Source organism: Aythya fuligula, chromosome 3 (assembly GCF_009819795.1).
Source record: "Aythya fuligula isolate bAytFul2 chromosome 3, bAytFul2.pri, whole genome shotgun sequence".
In the NCBI taxonomy this organism is placed as follows: domain Eukaryota; kingdom Metazoa; phylum Chordata; class Aves; order Anseriformes; family Anatidae; genus Aythya; species Aythya fuligula.
The window spans coordinates 59,139,196-59,151,497 of NC_045561.1; the positions used below are offsets into that span (position 1 = coordinate 59,139,196).

Here is a 12,302-nt window from a genome sequence, read left to right on the forward strand (position 1 = left end):
ATTTGTCTTTTTTTTTTTTTTTTTGATCCGTTGGAACTTGTGCTTATTTCACAATCTCCAGAAGGCCATGCTGAGAGTTAATGCAGTTAGTATCTTTGTCGGAGGTAGATAACTGAAAGACGCGGACGAGCAATGCCTGTGTATTCAAAAAGTGTTCCATCCCATTAGCTCAGCCCCTTCACACTGAGGGGGAGTAGGAAAGGTAACAGAAATCAGACTTAAAAATGATCATAAACACTATATTACAGCAACTGTTTTTTTAAGCCGTATGTTAATTTCATAAAAAAAAAAAAAAATTATTGCAATAAGACCTATTATTTGGAAACACTCTCTCATTATGGTGTTGCCCCTGAAATGAACTCAGGCTCCAGCCCAGCGCAGCCTTTGGGTGTTTGGGCAGCAGAGGAGCTGTTTGTGCAGCCATCCCAGGGCCCTCAGGGTGGGGGAGCCGGCCTTCAGGCACAGCCTGACAGCCTGTGACTCAGGGAGGGGGCAAGGAATTCGTCACAGTAACGCTAAAATATGAATGCAGCAGTTAGCCTAGGAGAGTCATGGTAATCAGTGAAAGCTGGTCCCTTTTAATTAATCCCTTTTAATTAATCTGAGTACCAGCTGCTGAATGCTGCAGTGTCATTATGTACCTGTTACTGCCTCATGTCAGAATGCAGCCTGTGCCTGGCTGCTGTAAGGCTGAAGGGAGCCTCCCCTCCAGTGAGCCTCCACTGGAGCTGCTGGGAGCTGCGCTGCTGGCAGTGGAGCAGGTGGTTCATCAGCTCTGCTCTGGACGTGAACCACCCCCGGATGCTGAGCAGTGACACACCCGGAGTACAGCTGGTGCTGCCAACAGGTCAGTGTCAGGCATCGAACACCCTTCCTCTTCCATCCTCCAGCAGTAAGAGGTAAGGTGTATCAGAGGTAAGAAATAACCGGAATAACGTTCTGCTCAGTTCTGATTAATCCTTGTGACAACCAAGAAGAGGTCAGTACATCCACATTAGCCAATGGTAGGGAAATGATTATTTAAAAAAAAGTAGTTAGTTTTATGAACTTCAGGTGCAGTCGTATTGTTATAGCGGCTGGGGAGGTGCTCCTCTTCCACCGGCGAGGTGGTAAACGGCCAGGCTTACTTCATGGGCAAGGGCATCAGCATTCTCCTGTGGAATATTGTGAAGTTAGTTACACCGGTGTCAGGAGTGGAAGTTTAGAATAAATTTAGAATGAATATGCAATGCTACAGCCAGAGCCTTGAACAGTACTTGTATGAACTAACTGTTTTTCCCCTATTTCTGTGTCATGTTGAGGTGCCTTACGCAACCGTGGTCATGAAGATGGGGGTGTGAGCTATGACTGAAGAGCTTTGGGTGGCAACTTTTGCAACTTTTAAGTTCACATATGGATTAATTCTTAAGAGCATCCAAAGTTTGCTTTGATTTTTTTTGCCTCTTAAGAAATCATGCAGTTAACAGCTGCCTAGGTAACTTTTGTCTCAATCCTCAGTTCTCAGAAGGTTGACTTTCTTTTCAAAATTTAGCATCAAATCTGCCTTTGGAAATATCTGACTTCAAGAGTTAGATGTTAAGAACATTAAACATCGCTTTTATAAATCTAAGAAAATCTGAAGAGATCTTCTTTTGATCACTAAGTTGTTTGCTAAGTCTGGTACCTGTTGCATTTGATGTAATTACCACCCCCCAGTGCTTACACAGAAGTTGTTTAAGTTCTGACCTGTGTGTCTGCCTCGGCGTATATCCTAACAACATCTTCTGTTCCCGATGGACGGACAAATGCTCGCGAGAACTTGTACTTCTTCACCAAGGCATCGATTTTCTCTTGTAGCCCTGGAGGTGTAACTGCCCGTCTTTCTGCATCTGTTGTGTCAATAACTTGTCTGTCGGCAACCTGCAACAGAAACAGACTTCCTGCTACAGCAAGCAAATGGATTGCCCTGCGGGCAGAATGAAGCAGGCCACTGCTAAGAGGGCTTTAGGCTTTGGTGTGTGGCACTGTCGGAACCAGAGCACAGTTTGTCCCATTGCCTGTGGCTAACTTAAGGACAGTTCCTCTAAGTGGCACAGGAAGAAGAGTCCAGCTGCTGAGCAGGCAGGGGCCTCAGAAAAATGGGACAGTTAAATTTTGACCTATAGCAGAGCAACACTTGAGCCTGTCTCTCTCACCCAGAATGCTCAGATCTTGTCAGCCACAGGCAAAGTGGAACAGAAGTACTGATTTACAAGGTGGAATTCTATTTTCGTGTAAGCATATTTCCAAGAAACGCACATAACTTACCTGAACTTTGAGCAGCCGGTTTGGGAAGTCGGTGTAGAAGGCATCCCACTGGTGCACAGTCAGACCTTTCAGGGACAGGATGGCTTCGATCACCAGCATGTCTGAGATGGCGTCACCCACCGTCTGTGAGCAGGGAAGAAAGGGAAGAGCTGGAGAACTCAGCAGTGCAGAAATGAAGGCATGATTTGATCAGTTAGTTTCCACCTGAAGAAAGCGAAGGCACAGGCAGCCCACTTGTCTTGGTTTTGGTAGGATTTTATTTTTCTCCTGTTTTTCTACATGCTTTATTTGTGGTAAGGAGAACTGCAGCACACTTGTGCAACTTTCCTACTGAGAACCGGCACCTCACCTCTGTTCTGGGGTTAGGATGCTTAAAGCTGGCCCCTGAAGTGTGACTGGGCACTACTCCCAGAAAAACACTGGCTGTGCTAGGACACATGGGGATTCCCATGGCTGCACAGACAAGGGAATGTCTCCACCGAAAACATCAGTGGAAAACATCAGCTCAAAGATTACTTGCTATTGAATCGTGAACAAGTCCCATATTATCACTAGGTTCTTCTGCCATCCTATTCTCTCCTTTGATTCTGAACCCAGAAGCCTACACCAGACTAAAGCATTCTGCATCCATTCCTGAGAAAGTTTTACATCTTTCTGAAGACTGCTACTGCCCCTTTCCTCTTGCCTTCCATCATGCCATGCTACTTCCTGCTCCAACTGTCCCTGAACAGTGTTAGCCCCATGACCATCCTCATAGTGATTTATTTCCCTCAGCTTTTACCTGATTAATGAGGTCAATCAGGTTTTCAAGCACCTTCGCTGCTTCTCTTTTTGCATCATCTTTCTCTTCTTTTGCCAGTTGTCTTATTGTATTTTCAGCAGCTTTGCTGAAGAGCACCTAGAATTAAAAAAAAAAAAAAAGAAAAGCTTGTCAAGACCAGCCCACATCAAGGAAGAAAGCCGACATAGCAAGGGGGAAAAAGAAGAAAGCCTTCTCCCACTTAGGCCAACCCAAATAATTGTCATTAAAGTTTGCTTCTATTAATTCACTTCCCCTCCACAGAACAGAAAAGGCAGTGGCACTGCTATGATAAAGAACGAAGGCAGAAAACGAGCCTGCTCTCAAGCAAGGAGAGAAAAATCTCATTGATAACTGTAAGAAGACAGTGAAAAGACCTAATTCTCAGGCTAATTTGACACTTTTTGTATGTCTTGGCTGCAGATATGATGCACTGCATGCTCGTACTTACTGTCCCGTGTCCATTTGCCTCAAAATAAACACCAACATCAAACTCCTGAGCCTTGTGATGCAGGTGTTTCACTCCAGTTTTGACACAGTGAACAGGCACCTACAACCCAGGGATATACAGAGAATATAAACAGTGTTACAGACTCACTCTGGTCAGCAGATGGTAACTGCAGCTGAAGTGACAAACAAATGTCACAAATGAAGTGACAAACAAACTAACCACACTGCGTTTCACAGCTACTGAGCTTCCAAGAGCTTAAATTATCCGTTACTTCAGCAAACTGCATGAAAAAAAGAGGATTTCATTTCTTCAAATGGAAATAAAGGTTGATTCAAAAACAAAAACCACAACCAAGGAAATCCTAATTTTGTTTTTTAAAAAAAAAAAAAAAAAAAGTTTGGCAAAAGTTAAAGTAGTGAAAGCTGACTAGCACTTTTCAGCTTTGTTCTTCCAAATCTCCTTTGCCACTAATTTATTAACTGCTGCAGGTTTTAAAGAGTCATTTGTTTTAGCCGAGGTTAAGCTTTCCTAATGATCATGTTACACTTACATGAAAAGTAAACAACATCAGCAGAACACTACCAGGGATAAATTAGAGAATACCTGCAGTGTTTCCTCAAGGTACCGTGTTGAACTCCCATTGGCATAGGCTGTTTGTATTACTGCCATCTTCAACGTCTGTCCCACCTGAGCAAACCAAAAAGCAAAGCACTTTACTGTCCCCAGGAACACAGTCAGAGGGGCAGGGCAAGTGGAAGGAGAATCAGAATACTTGTGCAGGTCTGGATCTACGTTCTCCTACAGAGCCTTAAAACTCCTGGGTATCAGGGCATTAGCTCACACATCAGAGAGCATCCACACTTTTAAGACAACAGGAATCTTATTCAACTCTTTGTGTTTGACAGTTTCTGTGGCTGGCTTGAAGCAGCGCTCCACTCAGGGACCTTGGGCTCTGCAAACTGAGCATCCATCATTAACACCAAGACTAGGAGAATTTCTGAAAAAGCATGATTTATTTTTTGTTTGTTTGTTTCTTTGTTTTTTTCCCTCTATTCCCTGGGGAGGATGGATGCTGTGCTACGGATACTAGTTTTAGAATGATGTCATACAAACCCCATGGCTGTCATAAGTTCTCATGCAAGTAGAATGCTCAACATTTATCCAGTTTCATAGAAGCACTGAGTACTGAACCCAAAAAATAATGAAAGATATTAAAATAAGAGAATGGAAAATCACTACGTTCAACACAAAGTGGAAAAGTTCTCTCACTAAGAAAAGCTTCAAGGTTCAAATTTCAGTGCTCAAATAAAAATCTGGAGCCTGGGAGTCACAGCCTTATAAAAAGTAACATTTTTGCCATGCCAACGAGGTACAAAACATCTCTTCAAAGCAGGTTTACTTTAGGTATATGTAAAAAAAACACATGGGTACAAACTAACATAGCTCTTTTCAAGTATTTTACACTTTTCTCTATTCAAAGCATGAGCATTCAATTCATACATAAAAGTTACCTTGGCAAGAAGTTCTTTAAGGAAGATACTAATTAAAGTTGCTATTTTATCTCCATCTATGAGGTGAAAATGGCCAGCTGTGTCCATGTAATAATACACAATTCTATCTGCGTCGCCATCAAACGAGCAGCATCTCTCATTAGGCTTCATGTCTAGCCCTAGTGCACAGAGTTAGAAATGCGAGTTAGAGATGGGAAAAAAGGTTACAACACGTTTAAATTAGTCCCAGTGCAGATCTCATCCAGAAATTGGCTCTGTGCAGACACACACAAAATCAATGGTCAAAAACTGATACTGTTTTTACCAAGAAGCTTGCAACAGTGACGCTGTACTAAATGGCTATAGTTTACTAAACTACTATAGCTTAGACTTCTTAATTGTATTCTGTTCCCACCTGACAAACCCGTACCGCCACCTCGCTCCCGTTGGCACCCGAGGCACTGTCCCAGCAGAAGGCAAACAGACGCCCATCAGCAACACCGTCACCGCAGTAGTTGCGGCAAGAGAGCCCGCAAACCCCAACACTGGTAAAACAACCCCACTCCAAAGCAACCACCAGCAACCCTCAGAGCTGAACAAAACCCGTAAGTAGATGTGGTGGCCTGAGAACACCTCATGCTTCGCTGGCTCGCTATCCGATTTATTCAGCAGTGTGTCTAACACACGCTGAGTGCCAGCCTCAAAACCTCTCTAGGCTTAGTGCCAATACAGAAGTGGCTAGGAAGCAGTCACCATATGACAAAGCAATGGCACATGAAAATGAAATGCTCTTTTATTAAGGTACACCTGGTTTTTCTTCTCCAAGATGCTGACCAAGACCCTTCCTTGTGTTAATCTGAGTTCACTTCTCAGGAACACTGCATCTGGCCATCCCTAGGCTGATTTCAGAGCCCATTAGGAGCGTAGCTCGGAGCTCCAAAGGATGCTCCGCACCCTGCAACCCCTTCTTGGGGGAACAGACTTAGCACACAAGCAGACCAGAAAACCCGCCCACGCTGCTGACACCTTTTGTCCTGCGAAGCACAGGAACCCCAAACGTGCCTGCAAGCAGCATGCAAGGGGGCAATGCTGCTGTACCGCCGTGTCCAGACATGGTGAACAGCTGAGGCGAGGGTGCAGCTGTTGACTGGAGGGCCCGGTTTAGCCTCAGGTAATCTAATATTCAAAGCAGCCTCTGTTCTCCCACTTCAGGGATTTTCCTTGCTGCTCTCTGCAGGCAGCTGGTTCAAGTCATCTTCCCCTGGGTGAGGTCAATCCGTCAATGTGCTGGCACCAAGGCGTTAATTACACCAGCTCTTTCTCAGGAACCTGGGAAAGCCTCTGCGAGCCCAGCCCACAATATCAACGTTTCCTGATAACACACTGGGAGATAAAACTAAGCTCGTGTCCTCGCTGATCCTTGGGCTCCACCAGCTTAACATTCAGGTCACTTATCAGCCCATCACAGATCTCCAAACAATTTTGACCTAGGATTGTGCCCAAAACTGCCAGAGGACTCCCTCTTTCCATCATGCAAGCAGAACCATTCATACCTTCACTAAGTAAGAAAGCAGGGAGCTCAGCTCACCTGCAGCTGCTACACCCTGCACTTTCAGATCTGGAGAGAAGATAAATAGATATAAAATTACTGACTATGTACCTTTAGGTGGCTTCTGGTGAACTTTTACAAAATCTGCACCGCACAAGTGATTGAGTTTCTCCTTGGTTCCGTCGTTATAGATGTGAACTAGCACCTCCTTTGGGAGGTAGGGCTGCATCTCCGACAGCTTCAGGGCTCCGATACCATTGGCACAGTCAATCTTCAGATGCCGCTGACCCTCTCCAGAGCCGGGAGACTTGGCAAAGGAAGAAAGGCAAAGGGAACTCATACCCGAGTGACACCATAGGCACCCTCACCACACCCGGAAACATGCTGAATTCCAAATTTCAGACCCAAACAGGCTAACAATCAGGAGATACCCATTTCGTACACTTGCAAGAAGACAAGAACCAGTATTCACCTTTTTTATCAGTTCCATAAAAGCTTTGGAGAGTTTTTGGTAATAACCTTCCAGTGTTGGTTTCCCGTACTGCCCCCGGGTGTTCTGACAGCAGACCACATAATGCAGCTGTGGTGTGGTCACCAGACCATAATCTAACATAAAACAAAGGGCACAATATTCAAAAATACAACACTGAATTAATTCCTCCTTAAAAGCAGTACGGTATTTCCTATTCTACAGTAACCAAACACAACACAGGAAACACACAAGAAATTTTTCAAGTTCTGCTAAGAGAAGATGAACCCCCTTGCATTAAAGCAATCCAACTCTTCCGAAAGAAGAGTGTTACACGCTGAAGTGGAAATGGCATCAGGGCTGCTGCATTAGGTCTACACAGCAGGGTCACATTTACACGGAAACCTGACATCAGACTAGAACCACAAAAACTCAACATACCGTGGTACTGACCGCCCAGAACAGAGACACCATCTATTACCGCCTGTGAAAGCTTCTTGCTGCTTGGTCTGGAAAAAAAAGAAACACAGCTGATAACCTTTACAGGAAACACTTGCGTGGTTTGGAAAGGAAACGCATGTGGAAGATGACTATGGAAAGCAGGTTTCCTGACAGTGGACATAGATTCAACAAGAAGAAATCCATACCTTTCTCTACTGAAGGGGTCAACAATAAAAAAAAATTTACAGTCTCTAGGCCAAAGAACTGTGGAGATGAGTAAACTTCAAAACACACCTGGATGTGACATGGTGCCCACAAAACAGAACACTGAAGTGTTCAATTCAGAAGCAGTGCTAGGAAGTTCTCATAATTATCAGAGAAGCTAATACAGCAACAATGTTGGAACGCCTCTGTTGATTGCTATCATCACAAATCAGTGCCAAAGGCCCAACGTGGCTGCTGGGTGCTTAGCTCTCTGCAGCCCTCAGGAACAAGCTGCTGGCACCTCTGTAAAAGCAGCATACACCTATTTTGTGATTACCTGGTGTCTCTACCAAGAAACACTGAAGCGTCTTTTTGCTGGTTCACTGCTGCTTTTTGGCAGATCTCAGTTAGTGTTTTCTGTAACTCTTGCTCCTCTGCATTTGCTAGTTGGGTGGCATATTCCTCCCAGGAGGGGTGCAGCATTTCACCGAGAGGATCAACCAGCTTCACACCGTTATCTTCCTTAGAAGGAAACAGAACAGAACACACTAAGCCTAAAAGTGGGCAACTTAAAAGCTCTTTGAAGACAACTGACACAAGGCTTAATCACATTGCTTCTTTAAATATGGAATGTTTCTGGAAAGCCATAGCTTAGCTATTTATTCCAAGCTCCAACAATCCCCCAAAGTAATATAAGCAGCCTATGAAGTCACAGATTCCCACTCCCTTATAATTTTGGCATCAAGTTCATTTGACATTAAAATGTCTTAAGGAATACTCCATAGCATCAGCAGTCTAAGAGTCTAAGTGTTTGGTTTGTAACTGCTGCATTTTACTTTTTTATTTTTTTATTTTATTTTATTTTATTTAACTACCAGATTTTGCTCAAATGTTCATCTTTTCAAGGGTACTCCTGGCCTTGCCCATGTTACAAATTTCCTACATTGCAGCATTTACTTCTCCACATGACAGCAAACGAACCCTCCCATATTTTCAAGGAAAAGCAATGTTAAACATGCCACAGATCATATTTCAAGGAAGCAGGCTGAACACACCCCTTAAGGATGTGCAGGTACCTGCAGGACGTGACCTCTGGGTGCTTTTTGTTCCCATTATTGTGAGGAGCTTTGATTCCACCAGTGACCCCATCTGATGTCTTTTAAAATAAAAGGTTGTTCTTACTTCAGGATTGTGAGATGCTGTAACCATGACACCGATGGTAGATCCTGTGGCTCGCGACCTGAGAGCTGCCAGCAAGCCCATGCGGAACATGACGTGGTCGAGCTGCTCTGCCTTGCTGCGGAACCCAGCAGTGCCATACTGAAGGGTGAGTCCAGCAGGCTTAGGATGCAGCGCTGAGTATTTTTTCAGTGCTTCAAAATCCATTTCTAGAGAAGGAAGCAGCAGAGATGCCTGTGAGAGAAGCCAGTCATTAAAGTTAGTTTCACAGTTTGCACTTCATTTAATTTTGAAGGCCACGGATATCTTAAACTGAGGGCAAGACAATACCATCAATAGCCCATAACCCCCTTGGAGGGACTGTGGGGAAGGCCACTACGGGAGCAACCCATGAAGGAGCCTCTGCTTTCCCAGTGCAACACTAGATAACCAGAGCAGGGCCAGATCTCACCAGATCACAAGACAATGAAGCGATTTAGCCGAGGAGCTCTGAAATTCTCAGTTGTCCACTGGCAGGGCTCCCAGCAAAGCTCTGGCAAAGGGCCGACCGCTTCCCACTTCATCACTAGCCACTCATTGCGCCTGGCCACGGCTCCACGCACCAACCCTTGAGCCCTGATGCAGCCCGCCGCCCCTCTTCTTACCCTCAGGGGTAATTGCAGGGAAGCTCCGGGCAGTGTCAGCGGGTGTCTTCTTCGGGCTGCGGCTCAGCCAGGTGCGTGAACGCGGACAGAACACGACAGAACACGACAGCCCTCGGGCCGCTCCCAGGACCCGTAACGCTGGACGGGCTCTGAGCACCCCTCCAGGAGCAGCCCCCCGGGGCTCAGCCGCGTCGCTTGCAGGGGGGGGGACTCCCGGACTCACCGCCCTCCTCTTCCGGGCTCAGCGCAGCCACGTAGCAGCCGAGCTCCGCCCGCTCGCCAGCCGGCGCTGACGGGACGCCCGGCGGCGGCTGCGAGCCCCCAGCCCGCAGGCACAGGGGGTGAAGGAGCGATGGAGGCTGCCCCCGCCCCGCCTCGCCTCAGCGAGGCTCTCCCTGAGGCAGCCCGCGCGCTGCGACCGTTAAGCTTCAAACGGCGGCGACCGTTGGTGCTGCCCCCGCCACTAACCCCAACGGCCGCCGGTGGCCGGGAGCCCGGCGCGCGTGCGCGCCCCCGCCCGCCTCATGGCGGCTCCTCTGAGGGACGAAAATAAAGAGAAAAGGAAAAGGAGATCAGGCACGATAACCTCAATTTTCTCCTGGTCTAAAATGCACGTTTGCTTTTTATCCTCTATAATCCTGAGGATGCGTCATCTCCTAGAGTCAATACGTGCTTAAAAGAATGACAATACCTCTATATACAGTGCGTACAATCATAAACACTTCATAAAATGTTTGGCTTTTTTGATAGATCCAGCAACTGGGCTGAATTCATTGATCAGATGCCCATTAGGTAAGGGGCGAGATTCTCCAAAGCCACTTTCCGCTTTATTTTGACACATTAATGCGGTTTCCAACACAAAAGCGCATCCTGCTGGAGGGAGTTCTACTGATACCGTCAAGGTGCAGTGCGTGCAGCATCTTTTACTGCTTTGTGAATCATCTACTCTCACTTCATTCCACAAAACCATGAAATGCAGCCTTTTGTGCCACACTATTGAATTTTGCCTTTAAACAAAGCAGAGAGGGGGAAGAAAGCCCACCTCACTCCATCACGTGTAAGCTTTGGGCACTATCTTTACAATCTTTTAGTGCTGTTGGCATCATTTCCAATACCCTTTTGCTGTCATCTCATGGTCTTGTTACATTAATAGTAATTCTTAATAGTAGGAGTTGTTCAATTCATTGTATTTTATGCGTATGCTGTTAGACCAAGCATGTTGGAAAGGAAAACACCTAAGATGAGATGAATAAAGTTTAGTGTTTCCTCTTTTTTTCCCCTATATTATATGTATAATACAATGGATTATCATATTTAGATGTTATCAATATAATATGTAGATGAAGAATGTGAATGAAAAGTCTGAAGCAGCTGTGCCGTAAAGAACCAGCAGCAGATGCCTTCTGCTTTGTCACGAAGCACCATAACTTGAAAACGGGTACAGAGCAATGAAACCACACTTACTGTTGAGCTGTTGAGGCTTGGCTGCTCAAATCTAAAAATCAAACCACTCTGACAGCAGCTGTATAATGACTGTGTTTCAGTACACTGCTGATGACTACAAAATTAATACTAATGTTGTTTTTTTTTTTTTTCCAAATAAACCAAGGAAATTTTATTTTATTTTTTTTTTCCATAAGGTAAAAAATGTGTATGGTTTCCTATTATGCAATGAAGCAGGAAGTTTCTCTCTCTCTCCTCTTTTTGAATGCAGCCGTGGCAAAGCTGAAGGTCTGGACAAATAAAGTTCATTTTTGTAGAAATACCTCTAAAGCATGAGAGCAGACAAAAATAAATAAATCAAAATGTTCAAGTACACTTTGTTTCCAGAACTGTCCAGAAAGTACATTACATTTTTCATGGAGTGGTAATTCTATAACAGCTAATAATTCATTGTGATTTTGTTTGTTTGTTTAAAACACTGATGTGTCAGCATGTCAGTGCAGTTTCCACATGGTCAGGACTTAAAAACAATGAAAGAATTTGCATTCAGTCCTGTTTCTGCTTAAAAAAAAAATTCCTTTAAAGCAGCAAACCAAACTGATTTAGAAATAGGACTTATCCATGAGATTTCAATCAGAGGGAAATTTGAAAGGCAACATTGACATTGATCAGAAAGTCTGTGCAGGAGAATGATCAGACAATTCAGTTAGTGCTGTCTAAAGCTTTACTGTAAGCATGAGCATTCTTCATTTTTTTCTAAAGGAAGAAACTGCTGATAGTACACTCCAGTCATGATTCCTTGTAAGGAAATCCAAAGACTCACGACTTTTATTTCTGGATATGCTAATTTTAAATCCAGATAATGCAGGTCATGAGAGTGCTCACGAATGCTTCCGTTGAGGTTTGTGGAGGGAATCACTTTGTAGAAAAATAAAGGTTGGGTATCATTTGAAAACTGGTTGACAGATTAGAAAGTGTTAAAAAAAAAAAAACAACAGAACAGTAAGAAAATACCTTCAGTTGAAATTAGTGGGTAGATAATATAGTCAATATGCTGAATTATCAATGAACTTCTAAAAACTTACAAAGAAACTGAGCTAGACATTACTTAGTGAGAGAAATGTAAAATTAACGCATTTGCTTCCCCCATAATGATGGAGCTTTAACTCATAATAATTATTCATTTAGTAGACGTCAGCTCGATGATTTGGAAGTTTGTTACAAAGAATAATACTTTATCCCATATGTGTATTTAAAAAACATATTGGCCTGAAATATTCAGAGGTCTATATGGTATGTATAAAACAGCAATTCATTAGGTTTAATACACAGGAAGCCTACTAGCCA

The 12,302-nt window shown here is 44.3% G+C and overlaps 1 protein-coding gene across 2 annotated transcripts; it reads right to left on the reverse strand.

The window, feature by feature from the left end:
- Positions 1-26: 26 nt before the first annotated feature.
- On the reverse strand, positions 27-9,741 carry PGM3 (phosphoglucomutase 3). Of its 2 annotated transcripts, none has more exons than XM_032185599.1 (13): positions 9,513-9,741; positions 8,872-9,077; positions 8,027-8,211; positions 7,486-7,553; positions 7,048-7,181; positions 6,687-6,882; positions 5,048-5,205; positions 4,140-4,223; positions 3,537-3,635; positions 3,068-3,184; positions 2,287-2,409; positions 1,726-1,899; positions 27-1,154 (listed from the first exon to the last, which is right to left on the reverse strand). In XM_032185599.1, exons 2-13 carry the CDS (start codon positions 9,073-9,075, stop codon positions 1,068-1,070), a joined length of 1,629 nt encoding a protein of 542 aa, XP_032041490.1. In that variant the 5' UTR covers positions 9,076-9,077; positions 9,513-9,741; the 3' UTR covers positions 27-1,067. The 2 variants fall into 2 exon arrangements, with proteins under 2 accessions (XP_032041490.1, XP_032041491.1); XM_032185600.1 differs by having other exon boundaries at positions 8,872-9,102; positions 9,513-9,566.
- Between the last annotated feature and the right edge of the window lie 2,561 nt (positions 9,742-12,302).